A 25,849-nucleotide genomic window follows, 5' to 3' on the forward strand; every position below is an offset into this window, starting at 1 on the left:
TTTTTGTGTGTTTATCCATGAGCATCTTGAGATAATAGTCACAGTCATGACTAACTCTTACAGAGCCCTTGATTGGGGCTAGGTACCTTTTGAAGCACCCAGTAGGTATTGATTCTTTTAATCAACAACACTAGCAGCTAGGCTTTCCTGAAGACCAGAGACCATGCCATCCTAGATTCTAGATTCTGGATTCTGGATTCTGGAACCAAATTCAAGATCCTATTTTAGCTCTTCAAAATCATAGGACTCGGGCCTGGTGGCATGGCCTAGCGGCTAAAGTCCTCGCCTTGAACGCCACAGGATCCCATTTGGGCGCCGGTTCTAGTCCCAGCAGCTCCACTTCCCATCCAGCTCCCTGCTTGTGGCCTGGGAAGGCAGTCGAGGACAGCCCAATGCCTTGGGACCCTGCACCTGCGTGGGAGACACGTAGGAGGTTCCTGGTTCCCGGCTTCAGATCGGAGCAGCACAGTCCGTTGCAGTCACTTGGGGAGTGAAACATCGGACGGAAGATCTTCCTCCCTGTCTCTCCTCCTCTCTGTATATCTGACTTTGTAATAAAATAAATAAATCTTAAAAAAAAAATCATAGGACTCCATCCAGGCTCACTTAGAGCACTGAATCAAAGAAGCAGGAAATGCCACTCTACTATGAATGACCTGAAAAATCTGGGTAAAGAAATATCTTATTTCAACAAATTGTCACAAGAAGAGGTGTAAAAATAACCCTTGGCAAATGGGATCAGTTAGTTGTTCTTGAAGGATCTCATTTTTGCCCACTCTTCATCCTCCTCCTTAAACTGTGGGATCAACGGGAAAGGAACCCGGGAGAGGGCCTGAATGAAAGGATTGGGCACAGTGGCAAGGGAGGGAGGGCAGGAGGAGGCTGGGGCAGAGGTTTGAGGCCTATTATTCTGGAAAGGACAGAAAATGTCTCCCAGCCATTCTCACCAGCTTTGCTTTTCTTTGTGTCTGTGTCTAGGAGTAACGGTGCAAGCTCTTTCCACAGTTCCCATCATGTTTAGCTACTGGGTGAGTGTAAAACCCCAAACTACCTCCTTTGTCGTGGAAGGCCCATGTCCAACTCCCCTTGAAGCAGACAGACACCTCAAGGTTGGAGGTTAATCCTACCAAACCCCTACAAATCATCCTCCCTTTTAGAGACCAACAAGTTCTCTCTCCCACTACATGTCCCTTTCCAAGTCTGTCTTCTCAGCCATGTTCATACTCCAGTATATAGCCAGTAGTCACATATTGCTGCCTGACTCCTATTATAGTTCCATTGGCAAATATGGCTCTAGTCCAGCCACAATCTCTACCAGTACCTGCATAGCTGGTGACTCATTCCTGCCATGCCTTGCTTTTTGAAACTGACATTGACAAGGGAGCAATAATCATAGCCTAATATGTTACATTTCCCTGGAAAACATATAGCTCAAAAAGAGAGTACTGGAATTGGATGCTTTTTCCTAAGTGAATGAATCACAAGCAAAAAAAAAAAAAAAATGTCAGACACAATGTTAAACCTGTGGAAGACTATCTTTATCCAGAGCTGAGGATATATACTAAATACCTACTTAACCCAGCAGGTAGTCAAACAAGTAGTGATTTAAGGAGAATCAAAATACACCTGCCCACATGTATTTTACCCACCTGAGGTTTTAAGCCCAGTATTAATGATTCAGTCCTTATCTGCTCTGATGATAGAATCATCACTTAAAATAACATGCCCCAGAAGTAGGCATTTAGCCTAATGATTAAGACACTCATGTTCCAAAAAAAAAAAAGATACCCATGTTCAACATTGGAATTCCTGGGTTGGATTCCAAGTCTGGATCCTGATTCCAACTTCATGTCAGCACAGACCCTGAGAGGTAGTAGTGATTTTTTCTATCAGTTGGGTTCCTGACACCCGCATGGGATCCCTGGATACTGTTTCCAGCTCCCAGCTCCCAGCTCCCAGCTTCAGCTTCTACTCAACCCCAGCTGGTATAGGCATTTGAGAAGTGTATCAATGGATGGGAGCTAACCCTTTCTCTGTCTGTGTCTCTCCAATAGCCAAAAATTAAGATGTTCTCAGACCTCAAAATGCCTGAATTTATCAGACTTAGTTCTACTGTGAAAGGGCAACAGGGATTGATAAAATTACCAAATTTCTGGCAGTAGAGTGGGGACAATGATGAAAATGGTGAAGAAAGGAGGATTAGGGGAAACAAAAGCAAACGTTGTCTGCCTCAATATTTTTCTAAGGATAGCCCTGAATACCACACGCAACAGGAAGAACTGGGAGGAGAATAGTGACGGACAGAAAAGGTCTATAAGATAGCCTGGCATCCCTTAAGGAGTTGGAATAAGGAGGGGCCTTGACTGTGGCCTGGAGCACTTGACCAGGCCCAACCTCCTAGCAATAGGGAGGACATGGAAGATTTGTCCATAGTTGGTGGAGACCAAAATTCAGTCCATGGGTAGTGTGAGGTTGCCAGGCCCAGAAACTATCTGTCCCTTCTGATTCTACCCTTGATTTTTCTCATTACTCAGCAATACAGTACATGTTTTCTTTGCAACGTGTAATTTCACTCTGAAGGTTGACTTCTGGGTCTTTCTGAGACTGAAAAGTTTTCAACCCAAGCCTCAGTTTTCTGAGCAGTAAAATCATTGAGAAAGATAAATAGTTGTGTAAATTAGTTGTGTAGAGACACTGTCCTTAAGAAGCATCTGAAGACACAGGTTTTGAATGATACGGCTTTCTCCTTCTTGTCTCCACCAGGCCAAACCTCAGGACACTTTAGATTTGTGCCAGTTTTTAAATGATGACCTGGCTGCCACTGTCGCAAGATACCCCAGGAGGTTTGTGGGTCTGGGGACACTGCCCATGCAGGCCCCTGAACTGGCTGTCAAGGAGATGGAGCGCTGTGTAAAGGAGCTAGGCTTCCCAGGGATCCAGATTGGCTCCCACATCAACGAGTGGGACCTGAATGAGCGTGAGCTCTTTCCCATCTACACGGTGAGTAGAAGAACTTGCTCAGCCCAGGCACAGCTGCAGAATACCTGAGTGGGAGCACCATGGGCGGCAGGGGGCTGACAGAGCAGAGGAAGGTGCCACCCCTCTGGGAGGAACACTGAAAACCAAGGACACCAGATTTGCTAAAACTGCTCCCCACACAAGAAGTGGAGAATCCTACAAAAGCATCGAGTCAGACACTTCCCAGGCATGCCCCGAGTTAACTCTGTGATGAAATCTCTCTTTGATCACCTTTTTATTATTATTATTTGTTTTTTATTGGAAAGGCAGATTTACAGACAGAAAGATCTTCCATCTGCTGGTTCACTCCCGTAACAGCCAGAGCTGAGCTAATCTAAAGCCAGGAGCCAAAAGCTTCGTCTGGGTCTCCTGTGCAGGTGCAAGGTCCCAAGGCTTTGAGCCCTCCTCTACTGCTTTTCTAGGCCACAAGCAGGGAGCTAAATGGGAAATGCAGCAGCCAGGACAAGAACCAGCATCCATATGGTATCCCAGCAATTGCGAGGTGAGGATTTAGCCACTGAGCCAACACACCAGGTCCCTTTCCTGTCTTTTTAACCTTCAGTTTATAAGTTCATATAGCAGCCTCATCACAGTCACTATATATCAGAACCATGCTAATGGCATGTACCTCTGCTCCTGAAAATAAAAAAAAAGTATGTATCTTTGCTTTAGCAACTAATACTTAACACTTTTCAAAAAACTTATGAAGTAATTTTGAAGAAACTGGATACAGAAAAGAATAAAGAGCAAAGCAAACATCACCCATAATGCAACAATCTGAAAATAAGTAGCCACAAGGAGAAAGCCTGGATCCCAACCATGAAGACTCCCAGGCCTTCACCACAAACTATTAATACGAGCAACAAGGACTATATCCCAACTGCCAAGGAGGCCATAGGGAATTGGATGCCCTCGGAGGCCGAGTACTCTGAGGTCACCCACCCCCAACCGGAGCTTCCGCTGGGGATGGAAGAAGTCCAAACACTACTGCGCAGAAACCAACGTCATCGGAAAGACAACCAGAAGCCCTGAGCGGTCCGCAGAAACAGAAGAACAATAAACGTCCTTCGGGACCAGGGAGGAGAGCTTTCTCTGGTCCGAGCCTGGCTCCACTTCTGGACCCCCACCCTCCCTTGCAATGACCATCAGGATCGCTCCGAAAACCCCTCATAGCAAACAAACAATCATACAAACTAAAAAAACCTAAAATAAATAGGCAATCAACAAAAAGTAGAGCTTGGAATCTGACAGGAAAGAGCTGGCATGGATTTGCTCATACCTCGCTGGGTGGGACACAAAGATTAGTCACTCTTCACCGTGGTGTTGGGGACTTTCCTGCACACCCCCCCCAAAAAAAATGTTCTGCACCTTAATTGTTGACAAATGTCTTGTTAGAGTTACAAGCCAGTCTAGATTATCCTAAAATCTGCCAAGATCAGTAAAATTATACTTCAACACAACAAATGGCTAAATACTAAAATGAAATAGACACGAGACAGCTGAATGGTACCTTATAGCCATTTTAAGGTATATAGCACCCGGTCCTGTATACAAACTAAAATTGAAATGTCAATGAGCAAATCATAGGTTGTGGTTAAGAACTTGTTTTTTGTGTTTTTTTTAACATACTGGTTACGCAAAACCATGTCAATTCCATAATGTTACAAATTGCTGTTAATGTTATATTGGGACTCTTAATTGACTGGGATGATATTCTACCAGCTCTAACTTTGGACCAGAAATGGTCTCCCCAAGAAACTGTTCAACCCATCTGGACAATAAGTAGCTGGACTCTATGTTTGGTATATGTTTGCAAGGAAAGAATCTTGATTGAATTTGAACTGTAATACTGCACCAAGGTGGAGGAATCCACCAGGGGGTAGGGGCGTGGGGAGGGGTGGGGGGATTCCCAGAGCCTATGAAACTGTCACATAATGCGTAATAATTAATAAAAAAAAAGTAAAAAAAAAAAAAAGAAATTATAAAGAAACCACAAAAAAAAAAGTAGCCACTGATATTTTTACCTACATTGTTCTTCATTTGTATATATCTATGTTTTAATGAAATTGGAATTCTGCTACACATGTGCTTTTGTTCCCTAATTGAGAACTTCTAACCTGAATTAAAATTCTCTTAATGTATGATTTTAAGTAACTACAAAATATTTTGGTCTGCTGATATGTTTTAATTTATTTGAACAATATATGATAGGGGCCCAGCACAATGGTTCAATGGCAAAATCCTCACCTTGAAAGAGCCAGGTGCCCATATGGGCCCTGGTTTGTGTTCTGGCTGCTCCACTTCCCATCCAGCTCCCTGCTTATGTCCTGGAAAAGCAGCAGAGGCTGTCCCAATACTAGGGACCCTGTACCTACATGCAAAACCTGGAGGAAGCTCCTGGGTCCTGGCTTCAGATCAGTTCAACTCCAGCCATTACAGGCAGTAAAGATCTTTCTGTCTCTCCTTCTCTCCATAAATTTGTCTTCCCAACAAAAATAAATCAATCTTTAAAATATATATGATAAAAATAATGCCATGAAAATGTTAACATCTGATAAAATCACATGGTGAATATATGGATTTTCTTGGTACTATTACTCATATTTCCATATTTAAAACATTTCATAGTAAAATACAATTTCAGAAGTCCAGTAGCATCCACTTCTGAAGTATTCAATTCAAAGATTCATTGTCTTGTATCTCTCTCTACCATTCTTCTTCCACTTCTCTCTTTTTCTTTTTTTCCTTCAAGTTATTTATTTATTTATTTATAAATGGAAAGTCAGATATACAGAGAGGAGAGACAGAGGAAGATCTTCCATCAGTTGATTCAGTCCCCAAGTGACTGCAATGGCCGAAGCTGAGCCAGTCCGAAGCCAGGAGCAAGGAGCTTCTTCTGGGTCTCCCACATGGGTCCAGGGTCCCAAGGCTTCGGGCCATCCTCGACTGCTTTCCCAGGCCACAAGCAGAGAGCTGGATGGGAAGCAGAGCCTGCCAGGATTAGAACTGGCACCTGTATGGGATCCTGTGGCGTTCAAGGCAAGGACTTTAGCCGCTAGGCTACCGTGCCAGGCCCATGTGGTTTTTCTTTAAATAACAATTTAATTGTTTACAATTTTATTTGAAAGGAATAGAGAGAGAGAGAGATCGTCTATTCTTTAGCTCACTTCCCAAAAACCCACAACAAACAGTGCTAGGCCAAAGCCAGGAGTCCACAAATTAATTCAGGTCTCCCAAATAGATGTCATCCCCTGCTGCCTCCCAGGGTGCACATTAGCAGAAAGTGAACCAGAAATGGAGTAACCAGGAGTCAAGTCATGCACTCATATGGAATGCCAGCATCCCAAGCAGCCACTTAACCACTGCATGGCCCATCTGTACCATCTTCCTCTACTTCCTTTCTGGAACTAAAACTATTGTTCTCAGTACCGGGATTCAAGATTCATAATTCTTAATTAAAATTTTAAATTTCTAACTTCTTTTCAATAATTATGACAGTGTCATTTTTTACTATTTTCATCACAAATGTGAAATCTTTAATAATGAATTAGATGTGTGTGGATTAGTTGGACACTGTAATCACCGATCATTTATTCATTTAATATTTATTGAGCTCTAACTCTCAAGCTTGTATCTATGGAGACTGTCTACCAGTTGGGGACCTGCCTGCTAAGTTGCTTCCTAATGACCTGAAAGATTTAATGTTCCTCTTAAATAATGAACTTCCTGATGTTTACTGGCTGCAGTGGCTTAGCTGAGGCAGAGAATGTTTTCCAGAAACTTTAATGAGCTTTGAAAAAGGATTTATTTACTTCTGCATCCAAGTTGTTTCAACACAGTGTGAGACAGACTTCAGCTGCAAGCCATTCTATTATTCATTGGAACTGGGTTTATGAATTGCTAAAGGGCTTAGAAAGCTACAGCAGTCAGTTGGGGTCCACACAGATATTTTCATTTGTGTAACTTGGTTGATGCATGCATTATTCCATCTATGCTGTTTTGAGGGTCTGCTAGTACCTGAAGGGAATTGGGACCATGTTTCTGCGACTGACCTGCAATGTCCTGGGGTTGACAGCACATTGTTTGCTTAGCACGGCTTACTGCTGCACTGTTCTCTAGCTTACGTCAGTAACACGCTCAAACAAAGAGCTAAGCTGGTTTTGTCATTTCAAGTGGAGCCTGGTACTCCAATTCATTTAGCTGTCACCATGCCCCTTATCTCCTGGATTTCCCTTTTTTGGTGAGTGAACCCAGGCCTATTCACTCAGGTCAGTCCACAGATTCAAAAACACCCAGCATGAGGCAGACATGGTAGTGTCAAACTGTCAGATTCTACTGTTCATCAGCCACAAGACCTGAGAATCACACAACCTCTATCTACATCAGTTTCCTCATCTATAAAATGAGGGTAATAAGAGTTTTGCTCTCATAAAAAATTAATTAAGCATTCTTATAGGGGCTGGGTCAGTGGCAAACCATGCTAATCTTCTGCCTGTCACTACAGTATCCCATGTGGGCCCCAGTTTATATCCTAGCTGCTCCTTTTCTGATCCAGCTCTCTGCTTATGGCCTGAGAAAGCAGCAGAAGCTGACCTGAGTCTTTGGGTCCTTGCACCCATGTGGGACATCAGGAGGAAGCTCTTGGCTCCCAGCTTCAGATCAGCTTAGCTATGGCTGTTGCAGCCCTTTGGGAGATGAACCAGTAGATGAGATCTCTCTCTCTATCTATCTTTCCCTCTCTTTCCATAACTCTGCCTTTCCAATAAAAAATAAACAAATGGTTTTTAAAAATTATTATATCAGGGCCTGGTGTTCAGTAGCTAAATCTTCACCTTGCAAGCTCAGGATCCTATATGGGTGCCAGTTCGTGTCCCAGCAGCTCCACTTCCCATCCAGCTCCCTGCTTGTGGCCTGGGAAAGCAGCAGAGGACGGCCCAAAGCCTTGGGATCCTGCACCCACATGGGAGACCCAGAAGAAGCTCCTAGTTCCTAGCTTCAGATCAGCTCAGTTCCGGCCATTGTGGGAGTGAACCAGCAGACAGAAGATCTTTCCTTCTCTCTGTATATCTCCCTTTCCAATAAAAATAAATTAATCCTTTTAAAAATTTTCTTACAGCAGTTTTGGCACATGTTAAGTTCTTAATTAATGTGAGTTCTGCTTTTGAGAGTATAAATTACTTCTTTTTGTTTGAGCTACAAGGTGTCACAATACATATGGAGATCAGAAAAAATGGCTAATTTGAATTGAATAAAAATGAATCATCAAAGGCACACAGAATGGAATTTGTTTTTGTTTTTCAGTTTTATTTATTTCAAAGGCAAAATGACAGAGAGAAGGGGCCGGCGAGGAAGGATCAAAGAAAGGGAGGGAGACAGGGATTTCTATTGATTGGTTCATTTCCCAAACTCCTGTCACAGCCAGACCGAAGCCAGAAACTTTGTGCAGCCTTGGTCCAGGTCTCCCCTGTGGGTGGCAGAAACCCAAGTACTTGGGCCATCACACATTAGCAGGAAGCTGGGTTGGAAGGGAAGGCAGGACTCAATCCTAAGGACTCTGATAGAACACACAGCTATCCCAAGCAGTGGTTTCACCAGCTTCACCAATACACTTGACCCAAAATGAAGTTTTATCCTCATGAAGAATCAGATCCCACTGAGATATGATGATCACAGATCTTTGCCAAGCCCAAACTCTCCCAGTAAGTCCATATACTCTTTCGAAACTGCAAACACTGTCAGATGCCAACAGCTGCTCTTCCTTCAAGAGGCTTATATCTCTCTGCTCCTCAGTACCTGTTGAGTTCTATCTTCAATCGACACTTTGCTTGCCACTTCCAGAGTCCCCTGAAATTCAAAACTGATTTTTCTTTTTCTATTTTAAAAAATACTTATTTACACAAGTCATATTGCATCAGCCTGATTAGCACAAATATTTATGTATGAACGTAAAATGAATTATTCCAGCACCCTAGTACTCATATATTTGAAAAGAAAAGGTTTCAGACCAGAGAGGGTATACCTAAGAAGCCGTTGGACTTGACTGGACAATAAGATGCTGGACTCTATGTTTGGTATACGCTTGCAATGGGGGAATCTCAACTGAACTTGAGCTGTGGTTATGCAACAAGGTGGAGGAATCCACCATGGTGGGAGGGTTTGGGGAGGGGTGGGGAGAACCCAAGTATCTATGTAATTGTGTCACATAATACAATGTAATTACTGAAGTTAAATAATAAATATATAAAAAAAAAAAAAAGAAAAGAAAAGGTTTTGGGGAAAAGACTGCTTTGAATCTTGATAGACTGTAATATTCAATGCCCTCTGAGGGGACTTCTAATAATTAAACACTCAGTTGGATGAAGGTCATTCCATCCAGATGGTATTTCCATTTCTCAGAAGACCCTGGAACAGGCTTGCCTATGATATTCATCTCACTACCTGCCTGGCTGAGGTACAGCATGCTCTTTTCCCTGAAGTCATCTCATTCACGACACACATTTCAGGAATCCAAGTAGTCTCCCACAGCTCCATGAGTGCCCAGGCCTCAGAAATTGCCACCCAGTGTTGGGCTCTGATGACCTGGAGAGCTGATGTGGCCAGCCTACCCCAAGTCAGCCCTGAGACCCCAGACCCCACTCCATCACTTCCTTACTTTCCATAGCCTCAGTTTTCTAAGAGGAAGAAGTGGGGGAGCACTTTACACTATCACTCTGCACTCACAGCAGTCCTGTGCCTACAGAAACCAGGAGGGAAGTTTCCCCTAAATTCAAATGCAGAATGAATCCTTAGGCATTTTGCTCCCAGCCTCAGTGTGTGAGTGGCAGATGTTTTCTGTGACCTGCTTTGTCAAACAATATATTAAATCAATCCACCCCAGTAACAAATCCACCAATGCCTTCTGTTAATTCTGAGTGTGCTTTTCATTTTTTTAGGCATGAGCAGTTTGCCAATGAATCTTTTATAAATGTCAATGTCAGAAATATTTTAGTTCAATTATTCAGATCAATACAGACTCAGAGAAAAGTAGTTTCCCTAAAATAGTACCTGGTTTTTGTTGGTTCATCCAAATAACCTTCTCTCTCCCATTGCTTCTTTAAAGGCAGCTGAAAAGCTGAACTGCTCCCTGTTTGTGCATCCCTGGGATATGCAGATGGATGGACGCATGGCCAAATACTGGCTCCCTTGGCTTGTAGGTTTGTGTCAGTGTGGAGTTCAGAGCATATGATCAACTCCTGAGGTTTTCCAATCATATCCAGAATCCTATTTTGTCAAAGAGAGAACAAATAATGAAAAGGATGGTAATACCAACAAGAATTTAGTGGATTCTATCAGATATGTGCTATATTTATTAAACCATTTAATTTTAATAAAATCCAATAAGACCTTGAGTAAACTTTATCATAAATAAATTGTATATGAAGATACTTCCAAAATGTTCACAGATTATGGATATAAAAGATGAGTTTACCTTGGTACAAAAACTTTGAAGTCTATGCATGGTTTTTCCATTTCCCATGAACTTTTGGAAGACCACTAATATACATGGAATTCAAAGTGTTTTGCACTAAAAAAATATTTTAATTCCAGTTTTCCATGAACTTTGTGAAGTATCCTTATATTTAACCAACGAGGTTGATATTATAAAGACCATTTTGTAGATGGAGAGACTGAATCTTGGAGAGTTGAGACAAGCAAAGATGGAATTTACACAGATCTTCCAGACTCCAAAGCCACCTTGCTTCACAGATTCCCAAAGAGAGAAAAAAAAAAAGTTTGCCAGTATCAGTTTTTCCAAATGAGAACCCTGGAATTACCGCTAGAACATCTACCTCCACCACTCAAAGATCCAAAGTCTTACATTGCAAACAGCCCAGACTTTCAACTTTCCTGTTAATTTCTCCTGTCTTCTGCCCTTGCCTCCTACGTGATCCAGTCATGGCTCCACAGAAGGGTAATGGCAAAGAAATAAAAAGAAACTTCTATTTGGCCAATCTAATTTCTCACCATCAGTCCTGACCAATGAAGAGATGGAAAACACGTATAAAATTTGAACACTACAAGTTAAAAAGGCACCTTATCTCCAAACACAACAGAAAGTAGATTCCCACACAGATGATTCTTTTTGGGGAAGATCTTTGTGCATTCTCCCATCAACCCAACTAGTATAATTAGTAAATATGAAGTAGTCAAAACAGCAAGCACAATGAATTATTAAATGAAACAGTATATTGGAACCAAAACACTAAATTCTGGTTCCAGCCTGATCTTTGTTTCATTGTATAATTCACAGAAAATTCCATCTTCGGCTCCAATTCCCTTCTGGAACATGTGAAAGGTGACCAGGAATCCTTATAAGGCTCCTTTTGCTCTGACATGTGTATGTTCCTGTGACTGCTGTTGGAAACCAAAGTATTTAATAAGGCAAAGTATTTGCCCAAGTATCCCTCAAACGCTTGAGTGACAATTAGTAAGAACAGACAACTGAAGAAGCCCACTGCTGCCCTGCTTCAAACAAACTCTCACCCTGATTTGCTTAACTTTGGCCTGCTTATTGTTACTGTAGCTTCCCACAGGAACAATGAAGATTATTTGAATATATAGTCATTTCATCATTAATGTATGTAATACATAAATACTGATCCCCTCTGGTATGCCAGGTCCTGTACTAGCACCAAGGATATAGATATGAACAAAATCTTTACTCTCATAGAACTTCTAGCTATGCTGGTTAGAAAGCAGAAATGGTAAACAACAATTCAAACAAAAAAAAAAGTTGACCAATTTCAGAATTCTATTCTGAATGTTTAGTGGGATGGGGGATATCCATCAGGGAAGAGCCATGATCAAATCCCCAATGTAAATGTAATGTTGGGTCCTGGAGTGAGGGGTTATGGTTTGAATAATAGAAAGCAGAAGCACCAGACAAGCAGGAAGCCATGCTATCCATGCCCCAGCCTTTAGGAATTTCTGTCTACAAATCACTCCCACATGGTTATAAAACCATCTTGCTTCCAGAATTCCCAGAAAGTTTGGAAGCCAATCACATCTCTGTCTCTGAAGCAGAGTACCAGTGAAGCTCCATTGAGCAGCTGGCGACAGGCTTTCCAAGAGCACAGGGAGTTAGAGAGCTCAGACTCACAGTACAAAAAGCAGTCATCTGGCAATGTGGCCCACATGGCAGCTCTTTCCAGCACACAAAGCACTAGAAACAATTCACTTTCCTTCAGTTACTTTCATCTCTGTTTCAATAGGCAGGCAAGATTTGGCAAGAACGAGGATAAGAGTTAATATCTAATGAATGCTTACCGCCAAGTGCTGTCTACTGAGTACTCAGAACAATGCCCTGCCAGGAACTAATGGTTATTATCCTCCTTTTACAAATGGGAGACACAGGCAATTCATATTTATCAAGCACCTGCAATGTGAGGTTCTGGCCAGGAACTTTGCTACCATCCTCATTTGCTAGGCTCCAACGCTGTCTTGAAACACTATTTCCATTTCACAGGGGAATCTCAAGACCACAGAACAAGCTGTTAAAGCAAGGGGGTAGAAAACTGGAGGAGCTGAAGTTTAGCCTAGACTTACTGTGGTCTACATCCAAAGCTGAACTAGTGGGAACTGGGACAAATGTCAGGTCCTCATTTGTCCTACCCATTAGACAAATCTCCCTGTAGCGATAAATAGGAAATTTCAGATGAGTTTCCTTGTGGAGTCATGGCCTGGATTCAACCAAATCAGCCAGGTGTACAGAAACCCCTTATTTTTTAGCATCAACAATTCCCCAGCCACTAGCTGACGTTTCCCAGCATTAATATCACTGAACTTTGTCTTGTTGGAAGCTGCAAGCCCTAACCCTTGTGACTATTTCCTGTCCCAGGGATGCCGGCAGAGACCACCATGGCTGTTTGCTCCATGATCATGGGTGGAGTGTTTGAGAAGTTTCCTAAACTGAAAGTGTGTTTTGCCCATGGAGGTAAGACTGCACCTCTATTAATCAGCTCAAACTGCCATAACGTGGTAGACTGGGTGACTTACAATAGAAATGTATTTTCTCACATTCTGAAAGCTAGGATTTCAAGATCAAGGTGTTGGTATGGCTGGTTCTTAATGAAGGCTCTTCTCCTAGTCTGCAAATGGACATCCTGTATTCCCACTTGGCCCTTCCTCTCTGCATGCACAGGATGGGGTAGAAGATAGAGAATCACAAGAAAAAGATTTCCTATTTTTGTTGTAAGGACATTAGTCCCATTGGAGTGTCATTTCATGATTTCATATGACCTTAATTTCCTCCTTAAAGACAGTTAAATACAGTTAAATTAGGACATAAGCCTTCATTGGATAAATTTTGGAGGAGTGTAATTCAGCCCATAACATCCTTCCAGCCATCTTTCTAGTCACATGATGCTTTGGGGATGAAATTCCATTTTGGTAGGAAAATTTAGTTTGGCTTGCATAGATTTTTTTAAATTTAAATGCTTCCAGACAATGAGCTCTCCAGTTTGCAATGGTCTCTAGATTCTCTCTTGTATACAGATAGGCTTATTTCATTCATTTACACTCCTGAAATTCAATTTACCTGCAGGGGCCAGGTAAAGGAGCCTGTGACTCTTGGATACACATGTGCATACACATGCACATTCACACACACGTAGCACACTAACCTACTTTTGCTTCTCAACAGCATAACGAAGAATCTTTCCACATCAGTGACTACAGATCTCTGTCTTTATTTATGCCTCCAGACACAACATAACATTTCATGGCCATGTCATTATGACTCAGATAGCCCCCTCAAGGATAAGTTGTCTGGATATTTTATTTTTAGAACTGTGCTATATTTGAAATCTTTCACCAAATATGTTTAAATGTTTGTCTTCTCTCTTAAGGATACATTTTTCAATTCTGAATTTCCAGATGCATTAATGCCATTTCTTCTAGTTCATCTCTCAGCTCTTGGAACCAGGACTGCCTATGTTACTCACACCTGGTCTCCCCTATCAATCAGCTGGTCTACAGTAACTTTTCCTTGCAAAGTACATAATATTAGAAAGGATACCCTCCAATCAACCACAGTCCCTTAGAAGTTTTTGCCTGCAGGTGGTGCCTTCCCCTTCACAGTGGGGAGAATCTCCCATGGTTTCAGCATGCGTCCAGATCTGTGCGCCCAGGACAATCCCACTAACCCAAAGAAATACCTCGGTTCTTTCTACACGGACTCCTTGGTTCATGATCCTCGATCCCTCAAGCTATTAACAGATGTTGTGGGCAAGGTAAGCCACATTTGCCATTTGGGAGGCTTAGGGGCAACAGACTGCTGGATCAAAATAAATTTCTTGGTCCGTCTCCAAAAAAAGGGGGGAGGGGACATTTGGGGTAGCAGTTAAGACATCAGTTGGGATGCCCACATCCTGTATTGAAGTGCTTAAGTTCATGACCCTGCTCCACCCTTTGGCCGAGCATCCCATTTTAGCACACACTTTGAAAGGGTGTCAGTAGTTAGGTTCTTGTCACTCATGTAGGACAAGAGTTTTTAGTTTTTCAGCTTTTCTTTTTAGTTTATGAATAGAAATAGAACACATTTTATGCATTCCAAAGGCACAGTTCTAAGAAGGTAACCATACTTCCCTCACTATTCTGTTCCTCACCAGTTTCCCTCTCTCCCTCCCCTCTCTTCATCAGTTTTTGCAAAGACATAATTTTAATCCATTCTATATTCATACGTGCAATGTGCCACTAGTCATAATATTCAGCAACTAGAAAGTAGGAAGAACATAGTTATACTGGAGTATAAACACAGACTAAAAATGATAATCATATCCTAAAATGACCATTTCATTCCTATACATTTTTGAATGCTCTATTAGCTGCCACATATTATAGAAAACATATAATATTGTCTTTTTGAAACTGACTTATGAAGAATAATGGTCCTTAGTAGCATCCATTTTGTGTTAAAAGACAGGATTTCATTTCTTATGGCTGGGTAGTATTTCACATTTTCTTTATCCAGTAATCAGTTGATGGACATCTGGGATGATTCCACATCTTAGTTATTGTGAAACTGAACTGCAATATCAGGGTACAAATATCTCACTCAACTTAGGTAAATTCCTCGGAGCAGGATGACTGTGTTATATAGGAGATATATTTTCAGATCTCTGAGGATTCTTCATACTGTCTCCCATAATGGCTGTATTAGATAATTCATATAAAAGGGCATTTCCCCCAGATTAGCTCCTTTTCAAAGCTTACTCCAAATGACATGGGCAATGTAGTAAGCAAGGAAAAGCTATCAGTTTTGAAATTCAATTAATTTGGGTTAGAATCCTGGCTCTACTTTTTTCCAGTCAGGCAAACTTAATGCAACAATTCTCGTTCACTATGTGAAAGAAGCCAAAACATCAAAAATGGGACATGCAGGACCAAGAAGGAACACTAGACAGGGAATGAGGGAGGATGAGAAAGATAGTTTTATGTGCCAAGTCCTGTGTCTTGCTGGAATAACATGGCCTTGAAGATTGATCTATTATTTCTATCTCAATGATATTTTAACCTCCCACGATAAAATAATTACTTCTGTTTTGGTTTACCAGCTAATATCCCTCTTGGTAGTACCTCTTGCTTCAAGTATTCCTTGAAAATGCCACTCAGCAAGATAAACCATATTTAGAGCAAATGTGAACTAGTAAAAGTATGAAATATTTAGCACTTAAGTTATATTTTATGATTTACATATACCTACTGAAAATTTATAAGGTTTTCTTTTTTTTTTTTTTAAGATTTATTCATTTTATTACAGCCAGATATACAGAGAGGAGGAGAGACAGAGAGGAAGATCTTCCATCCGATGTTTCACTCCCCAAGTGAGCCGCAACGGGCCGATGCGCGCCGATCCGATGCCGGGAACCTGGAACCTCCTCCGGGTCTCCAACGTGGGTGCAGGGTCCCAATGCATTGGGCCGTCCTCAACTGCCTTCCCAGGCCACAAGCAGGGAGCCGGATGGGAAGTGGAGCTGCCGGGACTAGAACCGGCGCCCATATGGGATCCCGGGGCTTTCAAGGCGAGGACTTTAGCCGCTAGACCACGCCGCCGGGCCCAATATAAGGTTTTCAAAGGCAAAAAAATCTTAAGGGTTTTCCAGATGTACACAGAATAGTGAAATATTTACAATATTTTACAAACTCACGTTTTTTAAAGCTTGTTCAATGGAAAAAAATTTAAAAAGAGGTTCCTCATTGAAAAAATAGTGTTCTGGGTTAAAAAAAAAATCACTGGAATGTAAATGTTACATATTGTCTCAGTGATTAACTCTGGGATTGAGCTGTGTTTCTGGTTTGCGTGGGGTATGACGGGGAGGCATGTAGGAAAAAACTACACAGGAGAGACGCTGGGGCAGACATTGTGGGCCCTAGACTTTGAGCAATGGAAGAAGGGAAGAAGGTTAAGTGGTGTGAAAATGGGGAAAAAGTCTTTCTCATTCTGCCCCTATCTAGCCTGGTACTACCTCATAATCTTGGAAATCGAAAGAGCAGAAGAAAATACCCTGTCTCATCTTCTGAGGGATACCATCAGCAGGGAGGGATTTGAGCAGCAGTTTCAGTGAGCAGTCAGGGCAACACACACGAGCAGGGGCTAGAGTACATAGCAAGAACATGGCAGGTGCCGTCTGGGAACCAGCAAACACACTAGTTAGTGATCACATGTGAGTAGACTCCCAGGGTGGACTCCCTGGAAAACCGAGAGCACTCTGCAAATCTGATAGAGCTCAGATCTCATGATCCAACTGTGAAGGCTTAAGCTTCTGCAACTTGGGCACCACAAGTAAATGTGACCTCATTTTATGTGACCTCACAGGCCAATGATTTCAGGACAAGGATGAAGTATTCATGAATAATTCAGAATTCTCTTTAAAATATTAATGCTTCCTCATTCCGGTTTTACTCATCTGAGCAAATTTTCTTTTAAAGACAATCTTCAAGTCAGGATGGCGAAGGAACAGCCCAGCAGGACATCTGGACTAGAGAGCTACCTGTTTCACTTTGAGTTAAGAGGACATGGAGCTGTGAGGAGAGAACTGCAGGAAAGAAAAGGATGGGACTGATGGAGTCATGGGAGTGTATGAGAACTGGCAACAATTATTGCTAGATATTAATCAGATCTGTTGATGTACTGGGAACGAGTATGCAGTAAACACACAGAAAAATAAGCAAATGAACGAAAAGGAATTAAGGAACTCAAACCATGTAAAATCTGTTTGAGGATGGAGAATCATTGTATTATTTGACTTAGCAGTGAATATAGTCATAATAATGTAAATACTAAAAAAAATGGTTTAAGGGAAAATGTAATTTTTTAAAGATTTTTTTTCCTGGAAAGGCAGATTTATAGAGAGAAAGATATTCCATCTGCTGGTTCACTCGCCAAGTGGTTGTAATGGCCAGAATTGAGCCAATCTGAAGCCAGAAGCCAGGAGCTTCCTCCAGGTATCCCACACAGGTACAGAGTCCTAAGTCTTTGGGCCATCCTCTGCTGCTTTTCCAGGCTATAAGTAGGGAACTGGATAGGAAGTAGAGTAGCTGGGACACAAACTGGCATCCATATGGTATCCTGGCACTTGAAAGTAGAGAATTAGCCTATTGAGCCACCATGCTGGCCCAAAAAGATTGCAATTTTATTGGGAAAATACACAGTGTGGGAGGTAATACAGAAATGCTCAAAGATCAAAATGGGAAATCAGCAAATAGTCTTAAAGAGCTAACAACTTAAGAAGAATAGCCTAAGCTTATTATCTGGGAATATAAAAGTTAAGTATCAAAAGATGCATTAAGATGGTATAAAGGGCTGCTTTGTGGGATATCAGTTTGGAAGGCGGGCACAGGACTGCTTTCCACAGTAAAGACATTTGACCAATATCTGTTTAGCTACATGTAGCTGTTAATTTGAAAAATCAGAATGTTAAACAATAGCACAGACTAATCAACATACTGATGAGGATACTTCAAAGAATTCACGTAAGTGCCTATGATGGAAACACTATACATGGATTTCAAAATGTTTTATACTCAAATACAGTTATCTCGTCATCTCCTTTTTCCAGGAAGAGATTAATTTATTTGTCATGTCTTTGTTTGAAAGTCAGAGAGTCAGAGAAAGAGAAAAGCCCACAAGAAATGAGTGGGACCAGGTCAAAGCCAAGAGCCAGGAACTCCATCTGGTTCCAACATGAGTGACAGAAGCTCACACACTTTAACCATGATGCTCTGCTGCCTCCCAGGAGCATTGGCAGGAAGCTGGATCAGACGCAGGTACCAATCCCAGGTACTCCTGTGTGGAATGCAGGTGTTCTAAGCAGCAGCCTACCCCATGTGCCACAACATCAGTCCCTCCATGAACTTCATAGAATACTATCGCATGTCAGATATGTAAACATCAAAACAATTTTGAGATAACACCAAAACGCTCTATTTCTAAAAAACTATACTATTGCTAAAGTAAGACAAAATGACATAATGTATTGGCTCCCTTTTAGCTCTAAAATTCTCTGATCTGCATCTATGTTTACTCACTTTTTAAACAGTTGCAAAATCAATATTGTGGGGCACGGTGGCTTAGTGGCTAAAGTCCTCACCTTGAACGTGCCAGGATCCCATATGGGTGCCGGTTCTAATCCCAGCAGCTCCACCTCCCATCCAGCTCCCTGCTTGTGGCCTGGGAAGACAGTAGAGGATGGCCCAAAGCTTTGGGACCCTGCACCCATGTGGGAGACCTGGAGGAAGTTTCTGGCTCCTGGCTTTTGGATCAGTGCAGCACCAGTCATTGCAGCCACTTGGGTAGCGAATCATTGGACAGAAGATCTTTCTCCCTGTCTCTTCTCCTCTCTGTATATCTGACTTTGTAAGAAAAATAAATAATTGGCCTGGAGCAGTAGCCTAATGGCTAAAGTCCTCGCCTTGAACGCGCCAGGATCCCATATGGGTGCCGGTTCTAATCCCAGCAGCTCCACTTCCCATCCAGCTCCCTGCTTGTGGCCTGGGAAAGCAGTCAAGGATGGCCCAAGGCCTTGGGACCCTGCACCCATGTGGGAGACCCGGAAGAGCTCTGGCTCCTGGCTCCTGACTTCAGGTTGGCTCAGCACCGGCCGTTGCGGTCACTTGGGGAGTGAATCATCGGATGGAAGATCTTTCTTTCTGTCTCTCCTCCTCTCTGTATATCTGACTTTGTAATAAAAATTAATAAATCTTTAAAAATAAATACATAAATAAATAAAATCAATATTGTGGCACAGTGCAATAACCTGCAATCCTCAATGTCAGCAGCCCATTTCAAGGTTCAAGTCCCAAGTCCCCCAAATTCTCTACTTCCAATCTAATTCCCTGAAGTTATATATCTAGGGATACAGTGTAAAATGGCTAGGCTTGGGCTCCTACCATCCATGTAGGAAGCCTAGGCTTAGCCTAGCCCTGTCACAGACATTTAAGGCAAAAATCTACATTTCTCTCTCCATCTATCTCTATTGGTTTTTTTCAAATACATAAATAGATATTTAAAAGATTGAAAACCTAAAGGTAGTTGCAGGAACTCTGGTAACATGCTTTAGTTAATCACTGTGAAAATATGAAAATTTATCTAGAATCAAAGAAAATCCATTATACATATATAAATTTATCTGCATAGAATTTTTTTGGAGAAGTCAGTCATCCACCTATTAGAGTTATATAAGCATTTGGTCTAGCTCCCTGATAATCTATGGCTGCATAAGTAATTAGCTTACTAAGTAGCAGCTTAAGAAAACCAATATCTATAAATATATTTCAAAAAGTTTATAGAAAATTCAGAATATGCTAAAACTACACATGATTTTCTCAATTTTTTGGCAAAATAAACTGTTAATTTCATTTTCCCTTCCAGTTCTTGAAGTAACTCATATTATCTCTCTTGGTCTCTGTGTCAGGAATTGAGGAGCAGCTTAACTGGTTCATGGTCTCTGAAGAGGTTGCAGGCATAGTGTCAGGATTACAGTCGCCCAAGGGTATAAGCAGGCCTAAAGGACTCAGTTCCAAGGTGGCTTTTATCCCTGACTGGTACACTGGTGCTAGCTGTTGGCAGGAGGCCTAATTTTCTCTCTAGGAGTGCCTTTCCGTAGAGCTGCTTAGGTACCCTTACAACACAGCAGCTGAGCTGCACCCAGAATATGTGATCTGAGAAAGAAGCAGAGAGTGGGATGAAAAAACACAGACCGAGACGGGGCATGTGCCAGGACAGAGGCCATCCTTGTTATGACCTAGACTCAGAAGCCACGTAGCACAGCTTCTGCCATGCTTTATGCATTAGAAGCAAGTCACTAAATCTTATCTAGTGGAAGAGAGCAGCTTGAGGCACCATCTTCTAGAGGGAGAAACAGCAAAAAATTGGAGGGCATATTTGCAAAGTACCACCTTCCACCAAAAAAACTCATTTTCCACCAAAGTAAAATGCTAACTCCCACCAAGACTGTCTCAAAAGTCTTGTCCATTTATAATACCTAGGCTTTAAAGTCTAGGATTTCATCATTTAGAAGAACTTGTAGAGGAGACTTACAATGTACAACTCCTCTCAATCTGAGGAATTGTTAACTAAAGAGACACATTTCACACACACACACTACAAAATGGCAAGACTGAGGGCCCATGTGGCACGGCAGGGTAGTGTTGCCACCTGCAATAGCAGCATCCCCTACGGGCACAGGTTCAATGTCCCGGCTGCTCTGTTTCTGACCCAGCTCCCAGCTAATGGCCTAGGAGAAGCAGCAGGAGACAGCCAAGTCTTTGGGCCCCTGCTACCCACACAGTATACCTAACTGAAACACATGACATCTGAGAGAGGGGTGGGAGGAAGAGAAACCATCATGCTTTCTACCTCTTCCAGGATGAGGGGACACTCCTAAGAGCTGCTGATCTCAGAAGCAGGAGCAAACCCAGGTCAGCTGAGGGGGAATTTAGGAAAAAAGAACCAGTGTGTGAGAAGGAACCCAAATGTTGCCAGATGCCGCTGGCAAGAGGACTGCGTTCAAGGGTGAGACATTTGAGCAGAGACTAAAGGAGGAAGCAGCTATTACAGCAAATCTCTATTGACTACATCCACAAAGAAACAAAGCAAAATCTCTCCATCCCAGGGCAGGGAACAAGTCCATTAAAGGTCAATTAGGTCATACTTCACTGGGAAAATTTAGCCACGCCCTGAAACTCTGACCAAGGATACTGGCCAAAGATACTGGAATCTATTATGATTTTAGAGCAGTCATTTCAATGTACTTCTATTCAGGTGGGCAGTTGTTATAGCAGTTAAAACACTACTTGGAATGCCCACATCTCATACTGGCATGCCTGAGTTTAAGTCCTGGTTCTATTTGTGATTTCAGTTTCCTGCTCACATGCAGGAGAGAGGGTTGTGATGATGTCACAGAGGTAGTAACAATCCCTGCCGCCCATGTAGGAGACCTGGAAGGAGTTCTGGACCCCTGGTTCCAGCATGGCACAACCTTAGCAGTTGCTGGTATTAGAGGAAAGAATCAGCAGATGGAAGATCTTTCTTCCTCTGGTATGTCTCTGTCCCTCTGTCTTTCAAATAGATTAAATTTTTTAAAAAGTATTTCAAATCATTGGCCTCTCTTAACCTTAATTTCCACAACTGTAAAGTGAGGATGATGACTAGGTAAGGTCAACAAGAAGACTCAATGGGATAGTATGCCAAAGGACTATACAAATGCCAGAGATTTCTGTGACTTACGCTAGTGTTTATAAAAAGAAGGTATTACATTGTTTGAGTTGCCTAATGATTTGAGGGATCCGAAGCTAATCTTACTCTACACTAATTAGATTAAACCTGGCTCTTTCTCTAGGAAATTATGTCTCTGGGAACAAACCAAATCCCTGATATACTAGAATTTGTATAATAAGCTATGCTGTATTTGCTGGAAATGTTCCTAAGATGAGAAAACAGCAAATTGTTCCTTTTCCAGGAGAAAAATGAAACATTCTTTCACAATCAGAACTTGCTTGATAAACCAGATCATCCAAGGTTTACAGCATTACCTGAAATGTGAAGAGTTAATGCATTCCAGAAGAAGAGCAGTTTATTTATCTTTCCTAACAGAAACAGTAATCACTATTATTACCAGCTCAGTAAGACTCTGACCTCATAAGGAGCTGTGTCCTGTTTGCTGGTGGCTTTAGGGAGGAAAATGTATGTTGGAGCATAATGTTGAGGCTGAAAAAGCCATCCCGGTTATTCACTGCTTTACTGCCTAATAAAAACAGCCAGTATCTATTTAACAAGCACATTTTCAGGATCCCACAAAAGGCAGCTATGGCACCTCAAATGCCTACCAGCAGAATTATTCCATGATAGAGTCATTAGAAATACTTAAATATCAGGGCTGGCATGGTGGCATAGCACATTAATCCTCAGCATGTGGCACTGGCATCCTTTTTGGGAGCCAGTCGAGTCCCCCTGCTCCAGTTCTGATCCAGCTTCAGACCCGCCCAGCTCTGGTTGTTGCAGCTATTTGGAGAATGATCGGCAGATGGAAGATCTCTCTCTTTCTGTGTCTTTCTCTCTCGCCCTCCCTTGTTCTCTCTCTCTCTGTAACTCTGTCAAATAAAAAAAATAAATACACATTTTCTTTAAAAAGGCCCAAATAAAATATAGATGTTGTGGAAGATTACATTAACACACTAGTAGAAATATTTTTTTAAATGGGGAGGGAGGAAGTGAAAATCCCAGATCCTATGGTACTATATCATTAAATAAATAAATAAATAAATAAATAGACAAATAAAAAAATTTTCTAATGAACCTAACATATCAAAAGACTAGAATATCCATTTTGAAGAGTTATTATGTATTTGAAAGGAAGGAGAGGCATAAAGAGAGATCTTCCATCCCCCAGTTTACTTCCCAGATGGCTAGAATGGCCCATGCCAAAACCATGAGGCAGGAGCTACTTCCAGGTCTCCCACGTGTGCACCAGAGACTCAAGAACTTGGGCCATTCTCCATTACTTTCCAAAGAGCATTATCATGGAGCTGGATTGGAAGCTGAGCACCTGGGACTCCCACTGGTTCCCATATGGGATGCTGAGGCTACAGGTAGCAACTTTATCCTCTATAGCATAGCACCAGGCTGGAGAACAGAACTTTGTCTTTAAAAGAATTTTTTTCACCTGAAAGGCAATTGCAGAGAAAGAGGGACAGGAAGAGATCTTCCATGAACTGGTTTATACCTGAATGAATGTAACAGCCTGTGCTGAGCCAGACTGAAGCTAGAAGCCCAGAGTTCCATCTGTGTTTCTCATGTTGGTGGCAGGAGTCCAAGCTCTTGAGCCATCTTTTATTTTTTTAAGGATTTATTTATTTTTATTGGAAAATCAGATATACAGAGAGGAAGAGAGACAGAGAGGAAGATCTTCCGTCCAATGATTCACTCCCCAAGCGGAAACCACGACCAGAGCTGTGCTCTGGATCTGAGACCAGGAGCCCAGAGCCTCTTCCAGGTCTCCCACATGGGTGCAGGGTGCCAAGGCTTTGGTCCGTCCTCCACTGCTTTCCCAGGCCATAAGCAGGGAGCTGGATGGGAAGCGGTGCCACTGGAACATGAACCAGCACCTATATAGGATCCCGGCATGTTCAAGGAGAGGACTTCAGCCGCTAGGCTACTGCGCCGGGCCTGAGCCATCTTTTGCTGCCCTCACAGGCACATTAGCAAGGGGCTGAGCTGGAAGATAGTAGCCAGAATCTGATCCAGCATTCAGATGGCATGCTGGGATTGCAGACAGTAACTTAACCCACTGTGCCACAACATTGATCCAGAGAAGAAAATCTTAAACACAGGCAAGAACACAAAGTTCAGCTTTTAGGGAACCAGGATCAGACACGTTCCTTAGGAACGTAAGATGCCACAGAGCCTAAAATATCTCAGGTCAGGGATAAACAGGACAAGTCATCCAAAGCCATATGCTAAGACTCCCTAACCCAGCAGTCTTCTTGGAAACCATTTAAAACACAATCCATTTGCAGTTATGATTATTAGATGGTCAGTGACAGAAATAAAGAAAAAGCATTTTTAAACCCAAGTATTTTTTGAACATTTATCAGGTAGAGACAGGGAGTGAGCGGTGGAATATAAAACCTTTGCCCTGCAGGATCATACAACTCTAGAAGAATCTTTTCCCAGTTCTCCATTTTCCCTGCTGCTACCTCTGCCCCTTTGAACAAGAAACTCAGTGAACAAAAATTTCACTTTTAGTGCATTCATGCTTGCTTCTCTTTCCCTTGTAAGACTACTAACAAGTTACAATCAAAAGTCAAGCAAAAGTTAGCAATACATAGGAAAAGTTCAAAAATCACATGCTCATAGGTGGGTAGCCCATCTCCTGGAGAGAGGAGCTGTGAACATTAGCTATGAAATTGTAGTGAAATAATAATAGATTGTGAGCATGGTTTTCTGCAATGGGCATTCAATATCAACTTAGAAAGGCAGGCAGGTTAGGTATCTATCCAGAAAAGGTAAATTGCTTTCATTTTAATTTTACAACCATTTGATTTCTCCACATTAAAACAAAACAGAACCTTTCTTAAAATGTGTCTACAGCTGAGAAAGCCTGATGTGAAATGGAAGAATTCTTGAATACAGGCAAAAGTAATTCCTAAATTTCATTTCATACTAACGAAGTTGATAAATGTAATATAAGCCTGGGACTTTTCAAAATTATGTTGTATATTGGAACTGTACACAGCTTTAGCAAGAGGAGGTTAAGAAATAAGGACAAATGAATCTCCAGTGAATGTGAAGCAGGCAGTTTAGATTAAGATCAGCTGTCGGCACAGATGTTCACAGACACAACTTCAGGTCTTCAGGTCTTCTGTCAGCAGATGTATTTGCTTGGCTTCATGCAGTCATGAATACAGAAACCTAGAAATAGACCTGTTAGGGCCCGGCGGCGTGGCCTAGCGGCTAAAGTCCTCGCCTTGAAAGCCCCGGGATCCCATATGGGCGCTGGTTCTAATCCCGGCAGCTCCACTTCCCATCCAGCTCCCTGCTTGTGGCCTGGGAAAGCAGTTGAGGACGGCCCAATGCATTGGGACACTGCACCCACGTGGGAGACCCGGAAGAGGTTCCAGGTTCCCGGCTTCGGATCGGCGCGCATCGGCCCGTTGCGGCTCACTTGGGGAGTGAATCATCGGACGGAAGATCTTCCTCTCTGTCTCTCCTCTGTATATATCTTGCTGTAATAAAATGAATAAATCTTTAAAAAAAAAAAAAAAGAAATAGACTGGTTAGTCTATCATGGCCTCCCTCTAAATTGTATCACACACTTTCCCACATTACTTCAGATATTTGCAAAACCTAGGAAAACTTTTTTATGGTGGCAATGAAAGGGTTATCCTTACAACAGCTCAAATTTAGAGTGTTTTAAATATATTTAACAATTCAAACCTACTTTCAGTCAGACTTCTCTGTTTCATCAATTGAAGCATTTACCAGCATTTACTCCTCCAACACACGTACACCTTTGCTAAAGCACTTTTCGATTTGATTACAGGCATATGTTAGTTTTATTTCAAACTTGTCTGCAGAGACTTTCTGGAAAGCCTTGTTCAAAGAATACATCTTTCCAGAAATATTTGATAGACTGGATTTTAGAAAAGAAGAAAAGAAAATCTTGCTAAGGGGATGACACAGTGGCTCAACAGTCCAACACCTCCAAGCAGAGCATTCCATATGGGTGTCAGTTAGTGTCCTGGTGACTCCACTTCCCATCCAACTCCGTTTGTAGGGGAAAGCAGTGGAGGA

At 42.0% G+C, this 25,849-nt stretch overlaps 1 protein-coding gene across 1 annotated transcript in view; it reads left to right on the forward strand.

Annotated features, from left to right (window-relative positions):
- ACMSD (aminocarboxymuconate semialdehyde decarboxylase) overlaps window positions 1–25,849 on the forward strand; it is a 55,112-nt gene that overhangs the window by 14,231 nt on the left and 15,032 nt on the right. The window contains exons 4-8 of the mRNA XM_058664196.1: window positions 979–1,028; window positions 2,764–3,000; window positions 10,118–10,211; window positions 12,896–12,991; window positions 14,116–14,288. Of these exons, the coding sequence (XP_058520179.1) occupies window positions 979–1,028; window positions 2,764–3,000; window positions 10,118–10,211; window positions 12,896–12,991; window positions 14,116–14,288 (650 nt within the window). The remainder of the gene's footprint in view (window positions 1–978; window positions 1,029–2,763; window positions 3,001–10,117; window positions 10,212–12,895; window positions 12,992–14,115; window positions 14,289–25,849) is intronic.

Source organism: Ochotona princeps, chromosome 5 (assembly GCF_030435755.1).
Source record: "Ochotona princeps isolate mOchPri1 chromosome 5, mOchPri1.hap1, whole genome shotgun sequence".
Classification (NCBI taxonomy): Eukaryota; Metazoa; Chordata; class Mammalia; order Lagomorpha; family Ochotonidae; genus Ochotona; species Ochotona princeps.